This window comes from Corapipo altera, unplaced genomic scaffold (genome assembly GCF_003945725.1).
Source record: "Corapipo altera isolate COAL_440 unplaced genomic scaffold, ASM394572v1 359, whole genome shotgun sequence".
Lineage (NCBI taxonomy): Eukaryota > Metazoa > Chordata > Aves > Passeriformes > Pipridae > Corapipo > Corapipo altera.
Window position 1 is genome coordinate 2,968,583 of NW_020884948.1, and position 23,944 is coordinate 2,992,526.

At 36.2% G+C, this 23,944-nt stretch overlaps 1 protein-coding gene across 4 annotated transcripts in view; it reads right to left on the reverse strand.

The window, feature by feature from the left end:
• ATP9B (ATPase phospholipid transporting 9B (putative)) overlaps positions 1-23,944 on the reverse strand; it is a 157,477-nt gene that overhangs the window by 122,144 nt on the left and 11,389 nt on the right. For all 4 annotated transcript variants that reach the window (XM_027662750.1, XM_027662752.1, XM_027662751.1 and 1 more), the window contains exons 2-5: positions 19,359-19,532; positions 10,308-10,458; positions 5,628-5,741; positions 1,747-1,855 (exon numbers count right to left, since the gene is read on the reverse strand). In XM_027662750.1, coding sequence (XP_027518551.1) covers positions 1,747-1,855; positions 5,628-5,741; positions 10,308-10,458; positions 19,359-19,532 — 548 coding nt within the window. The remainder of the gene's footprint in view (positions 1-1,746; positions 1,856-5,627; positions 5,742-10,307; positions 10,459-19,358; positions 19,533-23,944) is intronic.

A 23,944-nucleotide genomic window follows, 5' to 3' on the forward strand; every position in this document is an offset into this window, starting at 1 on the left:
TATTATAAAAAAAAAGTTAAGACTTACTGATTAGAACAAACATATATTCAAGTTCTCCAATTACTAAAAAGAAATGTTATGTCTTCAAGAGTCACTAATGTGAACCCCCTTATCTTCAAAAGCTGGTACTTCTTACACTAGCAACATGCAAGTCGTAAGTCAGCATTCACATGTTTTACCTGTTCAGCGTTTCTCACAGCTAAGAAAGACTCCAAGAGAAAGTTAACCCTGTTAGGTAGTGACAGACTTCCCAATTTTCATCTACTGCAACTCTGTATGAGAAGATTTTAGCCTACAAATCAGCCTACCCACACTATATTTACTCAAGTACCTACTCACAATTCAGATCCCACTAACGTCTATTGCAACAAATATGTTTATTTCCCTTTAGAAAACACAATTTTGCAAAACAACTAACCGGAAGTTATTAAATTAAGGGTAACACTTAATCTTGTTAATTTAAAGTTTTCCTACTGTCCAATTAGAACAAGGGCAACCTGCTTAACCTCTCTATGGCAGTTTCTCTCTTTGAAATGGAAAAAAAGAACAGTTTCAAATCAAAGACTGTAAAACCTACACAAGCCATAAAATCACTAGGAAAAAAAAAGATGTTAGTATAAAGTGCAGTTCCACTCTGAAAAGTGACTCTTCAGAGTGGCATCAATTTTCAGGCTTTTAATTAAATCAGTATCAAGTTTGTTCATTCATAAGTAACAAAGTCTTCTTTCTTCAAACCACTAAACTGTAGGTTAGTATAGTAAGCCTAACCAAATTTTTCCACATGAAGAATATTAGGTAATTATATTGAAAGTCATTTATAAATATAGTTTATGGAAGCATAGTATTTGACTTCCTTAATTTGCACATAAATACCTAAGTCCTCCACAAAACTTTAGTCTAATTTTATCACAGTAAGAAATCCCAGTTTTTGTCTCAAAATGATATCTTTCAGTTTCAGAATGCCTTTTTATGAAAAAATCCTATTTTAAGAAAAAGGTGCAATCACCTATATATGGGTTTGTGGCAATGTGTAGTACAACTGAATTTTGAGTGGTGACAGCAATAACGTTTTCACTCTTAAAATTGGACACAACTCAAAACACTGTTAGTTCAAGGATCACAAATCATTCTCAACATGGGATTCAAAGTTCATTAAAAAGAAGAGTCATAACTGATTTCTCCTTTTATTAATTTCTACAAAGAAAACTGTCTGTTCTTGATTCTGCACGATCAAGTAGATTTCAAATTATATGCAAAAATTGAGTCAATATTTTTGATACTGAAGATGATTCACAATACATCTTCCTTTTCTCAAACATGAATTTATCCACCACATTTGAAAGGTTCTAGTGAATTTTAATTAGCTTAATTATTTGCTGATCCCTTATTTACTAAATACACCTGATACATAGTTGACAATGTTGTTGAGTTACTGTTCAATATAAATTTCAGAAGAGAACTGCACGTTGAAGTAAGGGTGCTAAACAGTAGAATTCTTCAAAAATATATACAATTATATACATACACCTTTCTTTTACAAACAACAAAATATTTATAAAACTTCTTAAAAAGATCAAGCTTAACAACCATATTCACCTAAGGGAAATCACATACTTTATTTAGTTGAGTATCAGTTTCATTCTGAATACTGATGCTTGAGACATTTCTTTGAACTGAAAGTCTGCAAATGTACATATAAGAAAAAGATGAGATATTTTAAGGATTCACACAAATGGTTTTGCTAACCTCGTACTGTCAGCTTGCTGTATAACTGTGAGTTCATTTCTTTGTCTCTTTTGTAACGTCGAAATTCATCAACAGCTTCCCGCACCACCGTGACCGTCAAAACGAATCCCTGTTAAAGATACAAACATGCAATTCAGAATTTTCAGTGTCAGAACAGAAACAGACAAGTACGAACACCATGCAGAGTAAAAACGCGTGTTTAGAATATTTGCTTATTTTTAATTTGGATGCGTTTTCTTCCATTTGTTAAAATAATATCTTTGTTTACTCCAGGAAAAAAAAAAATCATACTTGCACATTGTACGAATATAATTAGAGTAGCTACATCTCCCAAATACACATAATTAAGATAGTATTTTGAAATGTAAAAAATGAAAAAGGTTTGAATGAATTAAAGACAGTCTTTATAAGTTCAATAAGCATATTTCCCTATCTCCCACAAATTTTAGGGCCTTATCAAAAACATTTAAAAAGCCTCCAGATCTAATGTTGAAAAATTGCCTTTTTCCTAACAGACAGAAAAAGATAAATGGGTGACTAGTTTATTTTGCCACCTTAAATGAAGTTACTTGGCAATACATCACAAACATTGACAAAGAAAAAGGGGGTTTGTTCTGAAAAACTAAGTGTCTAAATGCTTTGGCTGCTCCTTTCACAGGACAGTGCCACTGCAGCTTCGGCTGAAGCTACAAAGTGCTTCGCTCAACTATGACGATCTCTGACCACAAAGGATGGTAAGTTAAAAAGAATACAGAACAGTTCAGGGATAAGCACATAACTTTCCTCTCGCCCTCTCTAAACCTTCTCAGTTGGTGTCTCCTGCCTTAGACTGAGCACTTCAGTTTTTCTCTATCAGAGAAAGAGAACTAAAATTTTCAATAGTACAGTGACCTTATTATTATTTTAAGTAAGATGGTTAAAAAAATTCAAATATTGATAAATCCACCAACAGATAAGGTTCTAGATTATCTATATAGCTTTAGACACACACTGATACTTTACAGAAGAAAATTTATGCCGTTAGACATTTCTTGCAGAAGTCCAACAGCATGCCAACCTTACCCTAACCTCCCAGCAATACGAAAGGAGTGAAGGTGTAGAGCTTTCCTAAAGGAATGTTGACTAAAATCCTCCTGGGGATTTTAGGGCTGTTATACAGTTCCAGTCCAAAGTTCCAAGGCTTACTCTGTTGTGACCTTATAGTCAAACACTTCTTGTTTGTTGAGGTTTCTGTTAGGTACGAATTGCATTACAACTACACAGAACGCAAAAGAGCCTATGCAAAATGCGTTCCTTTTCGCTCCTAGGGCATAAATGAATGAGCAGTCAGGTTTTCCCCTCTTCTGGCAGCAGCATTTTCACATGCTTTGTCAGCATAGATATTCTAGCAGCATAAAAAAAGGGCACTCCTGAAGCACCCTCAAATGTATTATTAGCCATTTGCACTTATCTTGTTAACTAGACAGTAACCAAAACACAGAATGCAAGGTGCTAATGTGCAAGAGCTACACGTGTGATATTTCTTTTAGTGTAAGAATTTTCCCTGGCAGTCCCTGTACCTTGCTGAGCAGCTGAGTACAGCTAACCATGACTAACTACAAGGAACAATTTTAGAAAGAAACCTCCCTTTTTGCTCATTTGCTCAAAGGAACTTGATACTCTTCCAAAGGAGAGCTGAAGTTGTGAAGCCAATCTTACAAAAGAAACCTGTCATCCTTCTTTAACTGTAAGCAGGTAAATATCTTTAGCATACTGCTTACAATCATACTTGTATGCTTTACAACCCTTGTATGCTGGAGTCGAAATGAGAAGTGCATTCCCTACTATGCAAATGACAACAAATTAGCAAAATAGTCTTGTTTTAAGAACTTCAGAGTTTGATCTAAGTGTATCATGTCTGCTGTAAAAGCTGTTGAAATAAAAAACCCCAAAACAAATAAACGAAAGACAAGAAAACCCTAACAAAACCGAAACAACCCACAAAACCCACATACACCATCAAAAAAACCCAAAACGCTACTAGCAATAGTCAATTTCTATTCATCTGGTTTTAAGTATCAGGGCAAACAATTTTCCTTTAAAATCTTGAGAAAAAATACAAGTCACAGCTGCTCCTCTGATTATTACTGAAGATTTATCAGCAGTTACATGCTCTTCAAAGAAAACCAAAGTAATCTGTTAAGCAACAAAAGTAGCCCAATGGGCCTTAAATGTTTTATATTTTCACAGATACTGAGCTATATTCAACCTGAAGGTTGATCATTAGTAGAAATGCTATTAAAGTAGAAACAAGTGAGTTTAGCAAAAAGTGGCACCACTAGCATTGAGATATTGGTATTTTCAAACTGTATGTGAAAACTGGGAAACATAATTCAAAACATCCTGGAATAAGACAAGCATTTTTTTTCCTTACTACCCCACTGATGTATAGAGCTTTACACAGTACTTCGCTGTGAAGAGAGCAACTTCCAGACAAAGCTGACTTCTGCCTTTTCTTACTGTGTCAGTGACAAAGACCTTTGTAAATATCCATTTGAAATCCCACTGTTGAACAAGCTTTCTGTCTTGAAAGTGTTTTTTTGTTGGAGCAGAAGCAAAAAGTTGTCTGGAAAGAGGTATGAAGAACACCCAGGACAGTCTCTCCATTTATCCATACTTAAAAGGACACATGTTACAACAATTAAAACAATGAAATCAATCCAGAATATTTACTCTATTGACTTGTTAAGAACGACCTTTACTCAAGCAGTCAGCATGTCACCGTTCCCTTGAATACCACTGAGAATAAACGCTACTGAAAAATATCTTTTTTTTATAAGTTTAGAACATAAGGCACTTGTTCTTCCTGCCTTTAAACCTGGTACGGAGGGACCAGGAAGAAGATGAAAGAGAAGGTAATGATCTGGTTACCAATGAGAAAAGAATTCCAAATCATGGGAATACAGCTGGTAGACTACCAAAAAGGTCTCCTCTGAATACATTTTTCAAACCTTAGGAAACCTGAGTCCGAAGCCAGTGGTTTGAACATTTTCCCAAGAAAATACTGCAGAGGGCTAAATAACAAAAAGACATATCAAAAGAAAGCCAGTGTAAGTGGCAGGGTGGTGATCATTTAGGAAAAGTGTGTTTAATTAGTAACCTAAAGACATTATTTCCTCCTGTTTTATTCATGGTTTAAAATATTTCATCTCAATTTTTTTAAGAAAAGGTTGTGATCAAAATTGGTACAGAAGGAATGCAAAAAATTTATGCTCACAATTCTGACCTAGTCTGAAAGAACGAAATAGTGAACAAATAATGATAAACTGAAAGAAATTAACACAAAAATTACCTATGATATCCACTAAGTTTCTCTAGTAGCTGGAGCTTTTTTCTTTTTTTTTTTTTGGTTTGTTTTTTTGTTTGTTTGGGTTTTTTGGTTTTTTGTTTGGTTTGGTTTGGGTTTTTTTGGTGTTGTTTTTGTTTGTTTTTGTTGGGGGTTTGGGGTTTTTGTGGGAGTTTTTTTGGGGTTTTTTTGGTTGGTGGGTTTTTTTTGTTTGGTTTTGGTTTTTTGGGGTTTTTTTTTTTTTTTTTTAAGAAACTCCCAAGTGACCAGGAGCCAGAACGGAGCACTGCTTGCTCACACTAGATGGTTAAAAAACAACCTCCAGCCTGTGGGGCAGGACAGTGGTAGGCAAGGGGAAGGGAAGGCTATCAAACAACAGCTTCTGGAGCATCTGATGTAAGATACCATCATTTCAAATAAGCACTTTACTTCTGCTATGTTCTTTGATCAATGCAGTTTTCCAGTTGCAAATTTATGAAATGTACCTAGACATGAACCTTTCATCTGAAATTAAAAAACCCCCAAAACTTCTAGTTAATAGTATTTTTCTGTTTACCAGAGGAGCCCAGTACGTGTACAGGTAGCCTATTTTCAGTGCTGGTACAAACTGTGAGCAGGACACGACGAGGAAATAGAGATTCAAGAAAAACTTGAACTGTTCATATAAAACCTAAAATGAAAAAGAAAAATAGATAAATGCTCTAAAATTTGTACCCACAATAAAAATACATTTTTTTCATGACAGTAGATATAAAACCATTATATGTCACACTATTATAGATGCCATTATAGTGCCTATATAGCACAATATGTTATATATCATCACACACTACTATATGCACTATGCTATTTTAATATAGTATTGTTATTTTTGTTGAGAGAAAATACTGTGATATTATTGCCTCTTTTCACTCTGAAAAAACAATTTGCTACATTTTGGGTATTTTGAAAACTGGACTATGTATCAAGATCACTTTGCAAACATTTACTTAAAATTTTAACAGTAAACATAATTTCATATTTGCATTAATTCGTATTTGCAGAAGCATCTTGCAATAATTTTACATCCACAATAGTTACCTTTATGTTTATTAGTCAAAAGGTTTTGAAAATTTTCTTTTTTATATAGTATCAATACAAAAAAAGCAAAATAAGTTTGTATCTGAACTTTCACTGCTTACATTAAGGTTTTTTCTAACTGTTAAAACTTCTTTTCCTAAAAATACAGCATTAAATCTTAATTTTTCTTAAGGTAGCAATACTTAAATTCCCTTTTATCTGTTTTACAACATCTTTTTGTCTTAAAATTTTCATATCCTGGCCTTAAATAAAAGTAATATCTAAAAAAAAATAATTATCGGCATCAAAAAATCAGAACCCATTTACAAAAATATTATCCTAGTCTTTGGCATTTGAACCTTCTATAGAGTAACAAAACTGAGTAGGCTGTACCGTGCTGCTTTGCATCACTGTGAGGGCACCCTAAAGCTTCATCCCTGTCTGCAGCACATACAGAAAACAATGCACATGAACTCCTCATCACTTTTATTCGCAGCATTCCCTCAGCACGCTCTCTCCTCAGCACAGCCACTGAACTTTCTCCTCTTGCAGGAGTGGAAGCTCTAAAACTCGTGTGCCTTCTTTCTGAAGTCCTTTGGTTCTCAAAGGGACAAAAGCTGCCACCAAGTCAGAGGCACTCCTTCTATATTACCATTTCCCAGCTATTCTTAAAAATAGTGAAACTATTTAATGTTCAAGAATAAATGTTGTTTAGGAAGACAAAATGAACCCTACAGAAAACACCCAGTGAGTAAAGGTAAGCAGCACTGCTCTCTTTCCACACGGTTATTGTGTGGAAATCTCAGTTTCCATAGGAAGACAATCTTTTTACAAAAACAACAGTTTAAGTTTTCAGAAAGTTTAAACTACAAAAAGTTTGTAACAGAATAACATGGGCTTTTGAAGTAATTTAGAAATGCTCAAATGCTCAGCATTAAATTTCTCAAAAGATTATTTTGCAAAAAATATAGGTACATAAGTATATTTCTAAATAAACTGAAGGTTTGGTCTAAACTCAAAGTTAATTGTCCAAGTTTTAAGTGAAGCCACAATAAAGTCACCACAGAATACATTGTCCCATATTCCAAAAGAACGACAGATGCAGGGAATCCTTTGGTAATTAAAAGTGCCACTTCAGCAACTACATGTTCTCAAGACTGCTTTACTTGTAATTACAGTGCTAAGAACATTATTCATTTCATAGAATTTTGTATCTTCAAAGACTTCACATATTTCTTTAGTAAGCCAGGGTAACATGGCACCTCCAGTAGGATTAAGAGAAGTGGCTACTGAGCTTGGAACATTGAGACTTGAGAAAACAGATAATCAATTATTTCAAAGACATTCAAAATAGATCAAAAAGCCACATTTAAAGATTGTGTCCAGCTTTTAATCTCACAATTCAGTTAATATTACAATGACTTCTGCACAAAAATGGAAGTTATTTTATTGGTATTTATTGTTCTTACAAGTCCAACATTATTACTCAATTATGGAAAAACCTATGCCCTCAAGAACAATATTCAGGAAACTTCATTTTGAAGTGTCTTTCTGGCAGGCATAACAAAGAAGTAGTACCTCAAAATCACCAGTTTCTTGCAAGAGTGCTATATTACTGTTCACCTAAAGACTACCTAAACAGCCTTTAAGATTTTTTCAAGAGCGTGGAATCGTATTTCACAATTTACCAACAAAACTGTAAAGTTAAAAAAGTCACATTTGAAGTTGCAGGAAGGGTCAAAGCATTTTTCCAAAATGAAACTCATTCAGACTGAACCTGTACCTTATGCTAATACTCATGAATTTCATACACTCATTTCTAGTAGTATGTTTAACTGTTTACAAACACTTGATACACCAGGCCAAAAAAAAAAAAGTCCACAGAGTACTTTGGGAGGTGCAGATCAGGAAGAGCACCCATCTCGCAGAAGATGGGAGTTAAAAACCACCTTCCTACAAATCTTCTGAATCCTGGCAGACCACTGACTGAATCCATTCATTACAAAGCTAAGCACTTCAGTCTAGTTAAGCAAATTGAGAAGTCTCCAGCTACATTAAACTAATAAAACTACTGCTTTGAAGTTCAGGAGAGGTATCTTCAAAACCTTCCCTTCACAGGAGATAATTTTAATGGAAATTCTCACAAAATTCCTAAGCAGGTGTATCAAGATACATATGAAATCATAAACAGAAACTTAATTGACTGGTGTAAAGGTAGTAGCAGAAAGTATTTTGTATAAATATCCAGAAATTAAATGACAATTTGGAAATATTACAGCTCTTTTAGTCAGTAAGTAAAATTCTGTTAATCTAAACATTATTTAAAGTTTGTATTTGGATATGAAATCATTGAATATTACCCATTGCCAGATGCAATGTTAAAAAAAGATATAAGAGAAAACTTCACATTATGAAAAGGTAAACCAGAGTAGATCACTGGAGTCAATATTTATGACTTAGTTATATTTACAGGTTTGGAAACAATAAAATGATGTTTCCTACAAATTACTTTTAGTAGAAAAACATGAAAAGAGATAGCTACACAGTATTCTAATCAATGAAAAGTCTTAACTTATATCTAAAATTAAAATTAGAAAACATTTAATTTTCACCAACTATTGGGCTTTATATTTAGGATGTCACTTAATTCTGAAGTTAGTACTGAGTTTTTAAATACTACCACCAAATTAAAAGGTTGATTCTGCCTATACTGTAAAAGCAAGATTTTTAAAACATAAAGAACAAACGTGCTCTCTCAAGAGGGAATTGCAAACTATGGTTGATCCCTATAGGAAACATGAATCTAGTTTAGGATTTGTAATCTACACTGCAGATTTCTAGTCACAATAATCAATGGCTTACTATATGCTTAATGAATGTTGTGACCTTTAGGAAAGCATACGTGGTTTAACCAATTTCAGTGTATTTAATAATTTAAACTTCGGAAGAAAACATTTGCTTTGTCCAATAATGATGAGAATATTTTATCCACATGTGATAAGTCACATTTTATTTCTCTGACAGGAGATCAGTCTTAATTACAAGGCCATTAATTTTTTTTTTGTTCTAATAAAGAAATGTGTTAGAAAACACCTGTCAGTCTTTGGACCAAAGAGGCCAGAAGAATAGAATCAATACTCTTATAAACCAGTATGATCACTTAAATAAAAAATTTAAGACAAAGCATATCTGTATTTAAATGTACAAAACATTCAGCTTCTATTCTAGAACAAGACACAGGACTCTTGGGTTTTATTAGTAAAAGTAGGAGTAAAAGAGTAATAGTAAAATTTATAATATCACAGCAGCATACATTCTTAGGTTTTAACTACTGAAGTTCCAAAAGATGCCTTTGCTGTTACTATATTTCAATATAATGTTACTATATTTCATTATAATTTCATTATAAGTTTTTTTAAAAGTATGAACTGGATAAACTGTAATGTCTCTTTTGTCTTCATATACACTGTGAATATTACAGGCAAAAAGTTGAAATTAATGAGTAACATGGTTTCTTAGGAAAAAGTGAAAAAAATGTCAACTTTCCACTCCTCAACAAAAGTATTTCCTGGAGAATTGCATTCAAAATGAAAGGACCTCGCTGTTTTTAAAACTGCAATAACAAATTCAACTCTGAAAAGCACCAAACTAGGCCTACTTGTCTTATAAATTGAAGAGGCTAGTTGTTTTTGTCCTTTAAGGAATTGCCCATTTCAGAATACATTATTTATTATGCTTTCAATGGCAAGGAGTATGAGAAAATATCCATGGGACTAAACTGCAATTTTCGACTCCTCTCAATTTAAGTCAGTGCTTTGCATGTAGAAGTGCTTCTTCTTTAAAAAAGGATTACAAATCTAATGATAAATAGAAAAGTGCAAGGAAACCCGGCTCAAATTTCTAAAGCTTCACTGAATTGCAACCACTCAATCATACACATTTGCAACATAGTAAATATCCCTTTGAAAACAAAACAATTTAATGAAAAAGCAACCTTGCTCTCAACTGTCAACTTTAATTGAAGACATTGAGATAAATATAAATATAAATATAGTATAAAAAAAAAAAAAAGAAAAAGAACAACTCGGGCAAATAAAATTATGTTTTTGCAGAATAGTCAAAGAACACTATAGAACATACAGTCAGCCCATCTCCAAAAAATGTTTAATAGCCTTACCCCAGGTATAAAGGTAAAGATGTTGTACTTTTGATTTTTTATGGCATTTTTGGGGTATTTTTCTTCACACTTTTCAGGACACCCAAGCCACACTGTGCGAGCCTTCAGCTCTTTCTTTCTTCGGCAAAAGCTTATGAGCCAGTCAGAACAACTGAAAAGAAAGACAACTGTTTATTTTAAAACTAAAAATTTACTGTAATATATAATACAAGTACCATTTTGAAACCTGGAACCCCTAAAGGCAAATACCCATTAAAAACAGGCTTAAAAATATTTGCCACATCTAAATAAGCAAGCATGATGTTCTAATACTTAGGGCAATTACACAGTACTCATTCAGACACATACATATATAAACATCTGCACATTCCTTATAGAGAATCCTAATACAATAATCACAAATTTCACTACACCTTGCCCAGACACAGTATCAAAAAATTCTGGTTAATAAGACTGCATTAGCAGTCACTAAATTCCCCAACCATTAAATGACTCATCCATCATATCTTACAGTCCTTTGGCTAAACTCTTTATCTTGTATCACTGATACTCAGATTATGCTTACAACTGAAGAGGAAACAAGGCTTCCATTAGATAAAGTTAAAAAAATTGCAACAGTTTTGTATACAATTACCACATAATTTGTAATTTGTAAAGAATTTGTAAAATCTTGTAATAATAATTTCTAAATCTTCGTTTTCTCCATACCACTGCTAATGCCACAGTCAAATATCCAACCAAAAAAAATCCAACCCAAAACCCAAACCCACTATGTAAATACATATTGCACAATGACGTGCAAATGGTGAACTTCAGTTCACAGAAGAAAGGAAGAGCATCCTTGCCTAACCAGTTTACAAATCTACTGAAGAGGATTTAAACTATGAACAATGAATTAGAGAAGAGCTCAGAGCAACCTCTAAACAACTGCAATTTGGACAAGGACACAGGAATGATGGGATGAGATCACAGCCAGGAGGAACAAAAGGCCGGCAAATGGAATGATGCCTCTGAGGCTCAGCAGACTATTTACTGACAGCCATAAAACAAGGAACAAATATGGATGTGACTCAACTCATGTAATATTATCAGCTTAAGACTTGCTAGGACTATCCAAAGGGGCAGAAAGACTACTCATAGACCATTTGCAAAGAAAAGTGGGTTTGCTGTACACTGTATGTACCTGGTTTACCATGCCATATGTTAAAGGAGAATTTATCTGCATTTGTTAACGCAGTGGGGAGGTGCTTCAGTCATGCTGGGAGTCTGTTTTAGGCAAGGGAATCAGGAAGACTGAGCAGACAGGCCTCCCATGAGCACCTACTGCAGCTGTGACTGAACTGGTCACAGCAGATTTCAGCTACATCAGTCAATGAAGTTGAAGTGACAATTTCTAGTGAGGTTTTTGAATATACTGGCAATATTTTTGATGCAGGAAAAAGAAGGCAACCATTAGGAAACTTCTATAAATTGTATTCAAGCCAAGATAAAGAATTTTGTTGAGAAAAAGTGGGAAAAACTGCAACCCAATCACCTCAGCACTGTTTCCTAGATTAATTCTGTATAGTCAACCTATTTACATGTATTTCTACACACCTGAAAGAAAACAGAAACCATAACCAACACTGACATCTCAAATGGAACTACTTTCCCTCTGAGAAGCCGTAGTGCATCTGGGTCATGTCATCTCTCGACTCCTGGTAGCTTTGAGCACCCTGACCTAGTGAAAATTTTCCCTGCTCATGGCTGGGGAGGTTGGACTAGATGATCTTTAAAGGTCCTTTTCAACAAAAAACATTCTATGAATCTATGTTCCTAATAAAATTTAACTCTCAAGACATTTATCATAAAGAAAGTTAAGTAACATATTCTTGGAACTGATAGAGCTGGAAAAATCAAAACTGCAGAGTAGCTTGTATAAAACCAAAGTAATTTCGGTGAAGGTACACAAAGCTTTATTCAGAACTTACTGGGTAATTTACTACTGAATATTCCATTTTTCAGACAACAAGAAAACTAGAACAGACAGGGGTACATGCAAAGAGGAGATCAGAATTCAATGCTGTCTTGACAGATTAGAAAAACTATCTGGAAGTGATAGAACACAGTTAAACACAGACAAGCACAACATAGTTCATTTACAAGGAAATAATCAACTACAGATATACAGAACTGGGAAATAGTAGGTAGCAGCTCAAAAGAGAAGGACTCAGTTATTGCATGAGAATGATATACATGTGCAAAAAAACGCATGTATCTGTTCAGCATGGACACATATACTTTTAGCAAGTCATGAACATATTCCTTTCTCTCAATCCACTGCTAGCATGATCTCAGTTAGCTTACAATACCATCCTGAATACCATATTTCAACAAACAGGCCTATTGGTAAAACAGAGACCACACAGAAGAGCAAGAAAACAATTACAGGTCTAGAAAGTAAGCCAGGTTGACTACTAGATACAGCAAAAGAAACAGAGCTGTTCACAGAAGGCTGAGTGTGGACCTAATGTAGTTTCAAGTATGTAAGAACCAGCTGCAAAGAGAAGAGGGACAATTATTCTCTAGGTCTGCCATTATTAAGTAATGACAGACTTCAACTGTGGCAAATCAATAAGCAGGGTAGTCATAACATGGACACATACTGAGTAAACTCTTAATGACAAGGGTGGAGGAAACACTCAGAGAGGCTGGAATTGCTACTACTGAGAACAGATCTGGTAAGATCAGACGTTAAGGGATAGGTATAATTCATCCTGTGCAGGCAAGGAAGCACCTGGATAACCTCTTAAGGTCCTTTCCTAGTCTGTTTATTCACAATTATAGAATCATGGCACACACAACTATCACAGGGAAGGCAGGCTGACGGTTAGCTGACATAGCCACAATCCCAATTCAAATGTTCTTGTCTGTAGTCTACGTTATCCCATGCTTATTACAAACTAATTTTGCCAAAGAATGGAATTCAAAAGTTGTAGGTTCTTTCTAAAGAGAATCAGAAGTTATGCAATAATAAAAGCATTCAAAGCAACAATCATTTTGTTATGGAAGTGCCACTACATCAATACTCACAAGCTGACATTTAAAACACTTCAATTTTAAATGCTGGATTTGTAAGATTTCCTCCCTGAAACTTTCACTATGGGATAGACATCAATTTGGTTTCATCCTACGTAAACATGCATATTATTTTGTTACAAATAGAAGCCCATTCATCAACTTTTCCCAAATCACTTTACAACAGCAACAAAGAATTACTTAATCATAAAAATTCTAACAGCGTTCGCTCAACATTCAAAATTCAGCCCAGTTATTTAGTAACACACAAATCAGAAAAATCAAGTTATCTTGACCATTACTTAAATTTGTCTTTAAAGCAAAATGAACTGCAGTCTGTCTATGTCATGGTTCCACAACCAGTTTATTGGCTGTGAACCTACACTTCTGCTGCCAAAACAGCCTTCCCCCATAACCAAGGTGTGGATTCTTGCTCCTTCCCTTATGCTAGCACAAATACTCACACAACTGCATGGGAAAACCAGGCCAGCAAACTGATCCAGCTGTAAATTAATGCAGAATAAAAGGGGACTATTTTGACTTAGATCCGTCACTGATCTTTAAAAAACTGTAACAGTAGTTGAAACAATGCAGGTTATGTACTTACAGCAGAAGGTGGAACGATTCCACTCAGTGCCAACTTGGATTTACACTTGATAAAACTGCTCATGGCATTAAAGCTTTAAACTTTTTAGTTTCCAGGGCAAGGGTGTGGAGACACGAAAGAGATAGATTAGATGTATATTAAAAAAAGAAAATGTAACAAGGAAAATAGTTTTTTCCTGAGGAAAGCGAATAAGCAAGACGGCTTCTATCTACAATCCCACAGACAGAAATTCCCTGACAGCCGTTGAAATGATGAATTGTTTAAATCAGTTTTTGAATTTAAACTGTAAACAGACTTAACATTTGATGAGGCACAGTGCCTTTTGTAGAATCATTTCCTCAGATATTGCTAAAATTAAACATTCGACTAAAGTGACATACTGTTGTCCCCTTCTTGAAACTACCTTTTTTACTACAGATCAAGAGATGCCATAATGACCACTAGTTTAGCAAATGCCAAAAAGTACAGACACAAGAGTGATGCCTGACTGGGAAACAACTGAGATATCTTTGATAAAAGGGATTTGACTGACACAGAGCTAACAACACTCAAGTTCTCAGATGCGAGACAACTGCAGATGATGAAAATATTACAGGTTATGCCCAAATCGGTATTTTCATGGTTCAGATGAGCTTTACTACCTTAAAAGTAAAAATCAGTTAGATTCTGCCACTTACAGTCTTAGCAGTAATTACACTGCTATTTTACAGCAAGAATCAGAGGTGGACATGCTCACCTCAGAAATCCTAATCAGTTTACTTTAATTCAGATTTTTAACAACAATGAAGTCTACCCAGTATTTTTGAAACTCAAGATTATCAACTTCCAACAAATACCTAATCTGTTCTTGAATTAACATTCCCCAATACAGAAAATATTTTTGTGCAAGGGTATAGACCCTTTAATGGGTTTTTGTACCCAGTAAATTTATATGATAAATCAGAGTAGCATTCTCTGAGCTTCAAATGGCCTAAAACCGTAATGTAAGATGTCACACAGTCAAGACATACTTCAGATTTTACCGAACTCTTTTGTAAAACCACATCTTACACTAAGGATCCAGTAATTAAAAAAAAAAAAATATATAAATCACATCCCTCATTTAAGTTTGTATTTCAAATGGTCTTGACCAGAAAATTCAACATATGCAAAGAAAGCTTTTACCTTAAGCCAGGTGTAAGCTGTGTTGTCTATATCAATACAACAGATTGCATATATGAAAAATATAGTAATTTATAAAAGAACTTCAAGGTATATCTATTAAATGGTTTTTTACTAACCTGCTTCCTAATGTACTTTTTTTAATTTGAAGGAGCAATAAGCAGTCTTCATATTAGTAACCAACGCCACATTTAAATTAAAAACCAACCAACCAAACAACAAAAAAAAAAAGAAAAAAACTAGCTTAAAAAAAACCCAAACAAAACCCAAAACCAAAAACTCCACCAACAAACCAAAAGCTGGAGTAATTGTTAAATAAGAACCCTTAACTTTTTCATAAATAGAGCATATCTCTCAAAGTCAAAAGCTAAAGTAAAAGTCTCAACTGACTCTGCAGCTCTAGTAATAAAGGTTTTTTTTATTTTCTCTTTTCATTACTTTTATCCTACAAGCTTAACTGCCAGTATCTTTCACCAAACAGCACTTTCATCAGAATGGGAAGATAATATAAAAGCTCTATATTGTCTGCAAGGGTCAGCTTTTCCTTATTAGGTTTTAAGTAGCAGAAACTAGTTCTGCAAAGAAAACATACTGTAATTATTGTACTCAACAGGTAGCTTCAGTAATCAGGCCAAAAGCAACACAGTGGTCATGTCATTCTTAAAAGATCAGCATTTTCCCATGCTTCTGCATAACAAATGCGTTGCAGATTAATTGAAAGCGTACAGGCCATCTTAGAGCCCAAATTAATCCCAGCATTTGATATCCCCTTCACTTCATATGGAAATGCCATTCAATGGCACCATTTTCATAGGGACAAAGTGTTTTTTGATAACAAGTGGAATGTAAATCTCATGAGAAAGAAATCAATCCAGCCCAAAGAACTCCAGAGTATTGATCTATGTGCATTATAATTTCACAAGCTTGAAGAGAATTTGTAAGTTAAAGGGGAAATGATTACAACCACAAAACAGCTGCTATATCACAAAGTTTTCTTTTAACTGTGCTATGAAAGCAAGAAATAAGCGGTTTCTGAAGTTAAAAGTTATATTGGTTGAATTAAGTCTCCAGTTTGTTCAAAATCAAAGACAACATTTGATTTAATTATGATTTTTTTCTTCCAAATGTAAAAACTGTTTAAAGAGCTGCAGATTTGCAAATAAAATTCACACCATTCAGTTCTGATCAACAAGTCTATTGTCTACACAGAAGTTAAAAGCTGGATAAAGGATTTTTACAGAATCATTTCTCCAGTACAGTGAACTCTGTCAAACCTTCCATATTTGCTACTGCAAAACTGGTGAAACTTTTTCAATTAAACAGTAACAGTTTGTGATGTAGCAACAAGATCTATACAATATAAAACTCTAAAGCTGCAAAGAGATGGAAAACTTCCTCTCACAAAAATGAGATTAAACCTAACAATGCAAGACAGACAAAACCCCCTAGTGGGTATGGGATTTTTTGTTTGTTTGTAACAAGTAAAGTGATTTTGAACACAAACACAAGACTTTTCACTGAGAACCCAAAAGAAATGAGGGGCCCCCTGAGCTCGGCTCCAGACAAATGCCTAGTCTTTTGTTGTGTTCATCTTTCTGTCACAGCTTTGAAAAATTTATAATTTAGTTTAAAGCACAAAAAGAAATTCTCTATGTGGAGGTTGAGATTTCAACCTCGCTCAGACTCAGGTATGAGATACTGATTTCCATAAAAACAGGGTAAAATTTTAAATTCTGTTTAACTGAATGGGTCTCAGAATCTTACATTACACTTAGAAGAATGCAATTTGTCTTCTGGAAATAGATTTCAGTTGTTTATATAAAATGTATACACTAACAAACATGCAAATTGTTTTCTCAGATGTTCTTCTCCATTTCAAGTATGAAGGCATCAACACACAATTCTATCCCAAATCAATACTTTACACCCCATAAAAACACTGCAACTCATTCTACACTTTATGTAAGTAATAACTGCACAGTTATATAATACAGTATGCTCCAGGCTTCCTGCATGATCTTTTCCATGATCCTAGGTAAACTTTAGGCATTTCAAAAACTCAGGTATTCTGTGGGCCCCAGCAAAAATTCATAACGTTTTATTATAATGAGAAACCATCACAAAGAATAACTTACACTGACTGTACCTCCCTGACTTTTGTCAATAGCAAAGCTTCAACAGTGCTCTCAGCCCAGATGAAACCTCCCTATAACCATAATGGGTATTTACACACTCAGAGGCACTCACTCAAGACGAGGTTTTTATCCAGCCTGACTGGACCAGTAGTTAAGATACCATGGGATGACCTTCCTTCCAGGTAATTTTCCCCATCTCATCTAAACAGGTATCTGCACCTTTCCTGTGAGCATATCCTCTGACTGTTAATACCCTACTGAAATGTCAAGCTTCTCCTAGGATCTGGTGGTCATTTTTTCATTATTTTTTTCATGAAAAACGAAAATTATCTCCTATAATATTCCACTGTAGAAAACTAATGTGATTAAAAAGCCTCTAGGTATAAGTACAAGACCGAATGTATTCTGGGTCCAAATTCAGTTGAGGAACTCAACAAAGCAGGAGTCAGACTCCTCTAAGGTCTTTTCCTTAGTGAAAGCTTTTCTTTTACACACCTACATTAGCATTAAAATATGTGTAAGATGCAGCAAAAAAATTAATCCAATTTCCTTTCTCTTTTCATTCTCAAAAATCCATCACAAACATGGTTCAAGTATTTTAACAAATAAGTTCAGAAGTTTCTAGGCTTGAGCTCCACTGAAAGTTGAGATGTGCCTCTCAATTTTAAAAAGCAAGAAGGATCAAGAAATTTTGCAATCCTCAGGATTAATAACACTTTCTTGTGACAGTCTCTTACAATTGTTAATTAGTTCCAACATAAACTCATCCTGCAATTGTTTATCCAAACAGAGTAAATCCTCTGTCAGGGTAACTGTCAGGGTGCAGTTTTCACTGGTCCACCTGTCTTCATGAACCTTACAGAATGTAATCACAGTAACTAACAATCACTAATACTTACAGAACTGAACTCACAGAAAATATATTATTTGGAAGGTATTTCAACTTTAAGACACATCCAAAAGATTAAAAGCCTCTTTAAATACTTACAATTTTTTTCTAAAAACTACAGTCTAGTTTTGTAACAGAAACATTGCTTCCAAAATCCATTTGCATATACGACCACTGCTTTTGTAAACATTGTTATCTTGTCTCCTTCCTTTTACTTTCCAAACACTTATTCCCTATGATAAAATTAATAATTCATGAGGTTTTGTTAAATTATTATATAAAAAAAGAAATCAACGCAGATTATATTTTTTAGAGCTGTAGGACATAATTTCAAAAAACTGAAGGTGTATAAAGAGAGCTTTGTTTAGGTAAAACAACAGTATCAGGCCTCTTGAAGTGCCATAAAAACTACCTGTGAAGACTTCTATCTAAATTGATTCTAAAATCATCCACCAAAAAAAGCATTCATCATTTAAATTCACTGAAAATACTTGACTCACTTTACTTGACTGATTCTCAGATTTTATCATTCAGGATTAAAGAAAAAAGAAGAGTCTTAATCATCCTAATAGCAATTTCTATATTCAGAAATTTTGCTAACAATTCATTAGAAAATTACTACTCCAAGGCAACTGCATACAGTAGAGTATACCACAGAAAGTTTCTACGTAAGAACCAAATCACAAGAGCTAATCCCAGTTGTAATTCACTCCAAGACCACCAGTTATACTTTAACCTTTTAAGATGAAGAGTTAGCTAATCATTAGTTAATGAAAACACTTCTTCCTTTCAGCAACATCAATAAAATTTATATATTGTCAACTTAACACACTAACATCCTCAAAAGTAAAAGATTTAACCCCTCTGCCCTGATGTGGTTTTGAGTAGAAGTGAGAACCAGGTTTAAATGCCAGATCATGGACCTCATATTAATACAAGTTTAGTACATGATCTCTCTTAGAAGCCTTTTCCTTGCAAGTCAGCAAAGCAGAAAAGAGAAGCACGCAGCAACAGCTCTTGAGAGATTTTTCTATGAACAGCTGGCAATGTCCTGGTAGGGAAAATGCAGGCAAATAAATCAAAAAGATTCATGACAAGCAAATTATTATGTGTTGTGTACTCTGCACACATCACACAATACAAAGTTACTACTTATTTAATTTGTTTAATATTTTAATAAAAAGTGCTCATATGCAACAAACCTAGTGCAAAGGAACTTCCAGCCGCCACAGATAAACCATTCTAAGCCTCTTCTTCTCTGAGAAATTCTGGCTCTTGGTAGAGTATGGTAATCACTCTCATCATTTTCAAAGCCTTCTTCTGACATCATTAGTGGCATTTCATCCAAATGAGAGGACTCATCTTCCACTTGGTACCTGGCAAAATTAAATAAAAGCACTAAATAAATAGCCAATACATCACTTTTTATTACTGGGAATCTCCTAAAGTAACAGGTTAATTTTTGCCATATGGAATTTTATTAGGGAGATATTTTCATCTAAACATCTCATGAATTTGTGCTAACATATTAGTAAGAAATTCTGATTTGAATTAAAATTGTGTAATACAGCAAAAAGGCCTGCAACTAATCATTGCCAATCATAGTATAAATCATTCCAGAAAATTCTCGTTTCTTATATAACCTGTGCATACAAAGTTGTAGCTTCCTACTTCCCAAAGGATTCTTCACAAGATTTTGTTATACAGAGTGCACTTTGCAAAGCTTATAGCAGACAGAAGTGACTGAGTTTTCATGGAAGTACAGACTTTATATTTCCACCAGGATTCTTTAACCTGATTTTCTGATGTCTGTTCCTGTGTGCACAGGCCCTCAAGTCTCACTTTCTACACAACACATCAGTATCTTAGTTTTAATTACTAAAACATTATAGTTACTTTTATAATTCTACACACAAACATTCAGTGAGTCAAAACAGATTTGCCTGTGGGACCCATGGAAACAACATTAAGCTAACAACGGTCCTTTCCTCTCCAGAAACTATTATCTACTCTAATTTTACATTTCTGGAACACTTTTTATGCTAAGACAAAACACTGGAATACTCAACAAGAAAATTTCCCTCAGTGAATGTAAATTGACTAACTTACTCATTTCATACTTCTATACCTTTGTGAGGATGATTGAAAGAAGCAGCACTATTACTCAGAATCAGTATGTTTGATTTTTATGAAGCTGTATTGTAAAGTCATTTCTTACAAGGTAAATCCTGCGACTGTCCCATTTTCCCCACGGCAACATAAAAACAATCTATATAAAAATAGTAATAAACAAAACCAAAAATTCATTCCCTCTATGCAGAGAGCAGCTGGAGTGCATGAAGCCTTGCCTAGGGATGGATGAGGAGGCAACAGAGGGCTTCTGTGTGTGGATTTAAGAGAGGAGAGGTAAAGGCAACATTTTAGCAGGTGTCTGCTAGAGACCACCTGCATAGGAAGAACAAACACGAGGCCCTTTGCAGGCAGAAAGGAGCAGCTTCACATTCTCAGGCACTGGTCTTCATGGGGAGCTTTCACCACTCTGGTATCTGCTGGAGGAACAACACACAGGTAATCCTGGAGGGTCCTGCAGTGCTTTGACAACTTCCTCCCCTAATTACTCAGGAGGAGCGACGAGAAGAGCTGCCCTGCTGAACCTCATACTCTCCAAGCAAGGATGGGCTCACTGGGGATGTGAAGGCCAAGCACAACCTTGAGTGCAGTGACCATGAGATGGTGGAGTCCAAGACCTTCAGAGCAGGGATGAGGGTGGCGAACAAGCTCACAGCTCTGGAAATCAGAACAGATCCGGCCTTTTCAAAAACTGCTTGAAAGAGTCCCATGGAATAAGGAGAAGGAAGAGGGGCCCAAAAAAGGTGGTTAGTATTCAAGGATCAGCTCCTCCAAGCTCAAGAGATTCCCATCCCACAGAATAGGAAGTTAGGCAAAAATGTCAGGAGGCCCTGACTGGACAAACAAGGACAAAACTGGACAAACTGTCAAAACTTGGACACAGAAATGAAGTGCACAGAGGGTAGAAATAAGGACAGGTAACCTGGGAGGAATACTGTGGTGGGGGAAAAAACCAGTTTTCCCCCTAAAGTTATAAAATGGTAACCCCCAGGGGGTGGTGACCTCTGGGGTTGAGCCAATGAGCGCTTCTGCAAAATATAAACATATCACACTCAGACCAGAAAAGAAGGTGATGATGTAGTTGTAGCTGGAGAGGTGGCCATGTTGTGAAAGCCACGAGGAGAGGGGCAGGAGCCCCACTAGGGGCTGGGCCCCCCCCCCAGCCTGGGGCTAGGTGGCTACAGGGACTTGGAACAGTGTTAAACTGGGTTAAGTATCTGTAGTTGAGAAATTGGGAGTTTTTTTCTCTACTGTGAGCAGCAGATGGAGCAGCGGCAGAACAGTACTGACTGGAGAACAGTTGTAAAGAGCCAGAGAAGATAAGGAGCAGCAAACAGGCATTGTAGCCAAGGAGGGAAGACAAAGAGATCTCTAATGGAGAGAGAGAGAGCAGAACTAAGCCCTATAGAGACAGAGTTTGGGTAAGAACTAAAAAACAAAACCCCCAAACTCCTTTTGAGATCCCTCCTAAGTGGAGGAGATGGACTCCTACTGGATGGAAGTCCTAAAATGCAGCATGCACTGCAGAGAGAGGGGCTGAGAAGCTCAGGCATCCTGGAGCTGGACCGGGATGGCCAGAATGGATGTGGAGGAGGGCTTCACACACCCCCCCACCCCCTGTTGCTGCTAAGCTAGCAGCCTGAGATCAGAGCATGGGCGCTCTGCAAGGGAGTTTGAATCCTCTGAGGATAGGGAACGTCACAAAGGCTTCTGCACTTCATGATATGACGTGGTGAAGCGACCTTTGTCCTGGTGAACACAGCCCACAGAAAAGAAAGACCCTCACCTGGAGTCGAAGGGCCGAGAGGGGCCTGGAGGCCTCCCTCGTGTGTAACGATAAAAGATCCACCCACAGCTGCTGCATGGGAAGGAGAGAGACTGCAGTCCTAGAGAAACTGCTGCTCTGAGAGTAGAAAGGATCTCTTCCTTCTTCCCTCATGGACTTTTATTTGGAGGGAAAAGAGATTTGATCCATTGTAAATACTGCTTTATCATAGAAAAGATAGTTATGATTGCATATGATGTATTATAATATTTATTTGTACAGTCACTGTAATATAATCCCCCCATATTGAGTTTCGTGTTTTTGTCTGGAAAACCCATCTCGCACTGGGCTGAGATGTGGGAGGGGGGTTTGGACTTGGGAATTGGATTTTTGGGGCTCTCAAACCATTACAAATACAAAAACATTGTCCAAGCTTCCAGAGAAAAAGCTAGGAAAGCTACAGCCAAATGCAACTGAATCTGGACAGAGATGTCAAAGACAAGTTTGAAAGTACACAGGTGACAAAAGGAGACCAGGGAAAATATGGGCCCGTTGCTGAATAAGATGGAGATGTAGTTACACAGGACATGGAAGAGGCTGAGGTGCTGGGTTCTTCTTTGCCTCAGCCTTGACTAGTGAGACTGGCTTTCAGGAGACCCAGGTCTCAGAGGAAGGCCTAAAGCAAGGAAGATGAGGGTCAGGGAACATTTAAGCAAATGGAATATATATTTATGTATATATATATATATATATATATAAATATAAGAAAGCCTATGGGTCCTGATGGAATGTACTCACAAGTACTGAGGAACCTGTCAGCTGTCATGGCAAGGCCACTTTCAATAATCTTTGACGAATCATGGCAACTGGGAGAAGTGACTGAAGATTGAAAGAAAGCAAATGACACTCCTATTTTCAAGTGCAAGAAGGAGGACCCAGGGAACCTGTTCAGACCCATTCATCTCACCACAATCCCTGAGAAGGTGATAGAGCAGATAATTCTGGAAACCTTTTGCACAAAGGACAACAAAATCAGGAGTAGTCAGCATGGCTTCACCGACGGGAAGTCATACTTGACCAGCTTGATAAACTTCTAAGATGAAATAACTGGCCTGGTAGGTGAGGGGACACCAGTGGGTAGTGTCTGCTTGGACTTCAGTAAGGTCTTTGACACTGTCTCCTATAAAATTCTCATAGACAAACTGCTGCTGTAGTAGTTGGACGGGCAGACATTGAGGTGGATTGAATTCTGTCTGAATGACCAGGTCCAGAGGGTGGTGATCAGTGGCACAAAGCCTAGTTGGAGGTCAGTAAACTAGGTCAGTGTACCCCAGAGGTCCATAGAGGGTCCAGTCCTGTTTAACACCTTGATTAATGACGTGGGTGATGGGGCAAAGCGTACCCTCAGCAAGTTTGCAGATGACACAAAAACCGAAGGGAGTGACGATAGGCCAGATGAGCATGTTGCCATCCAGCACAAACTTGACAGGCTGGAAAAACAGCTTGACAGGAACCTCAGGAAGCTCAGCAAGAATTGCAAATTCCTTCATCTGAACAACCCCACACACCACTATATGCTGGGGGCTACTACAGGAAAAGAACTTGGCGGAAAAGGACCTGGGGATCCTGGTGAACAGCAAGTTGAACACAAGCCAGCAATGTACCCTTGCTGCAAAGAAAGCTACCGGCACGCTGGACTGTATTAGGCACAGTTTTGCCAGCATGTCAAGAAGATCCTTCCCTTCTGCTCAGCACTGGTAAGGCCACACTTGGGCTCCTCAGTGCAAGAGAGACATGGACATACTGAATAGAGTCCAATGAAGGGCCATGATGATGACGAAGGGACTGCAGCATCTCTCCTAGAAGGAAAGGATAAAAGAGTGGGACTGCTCA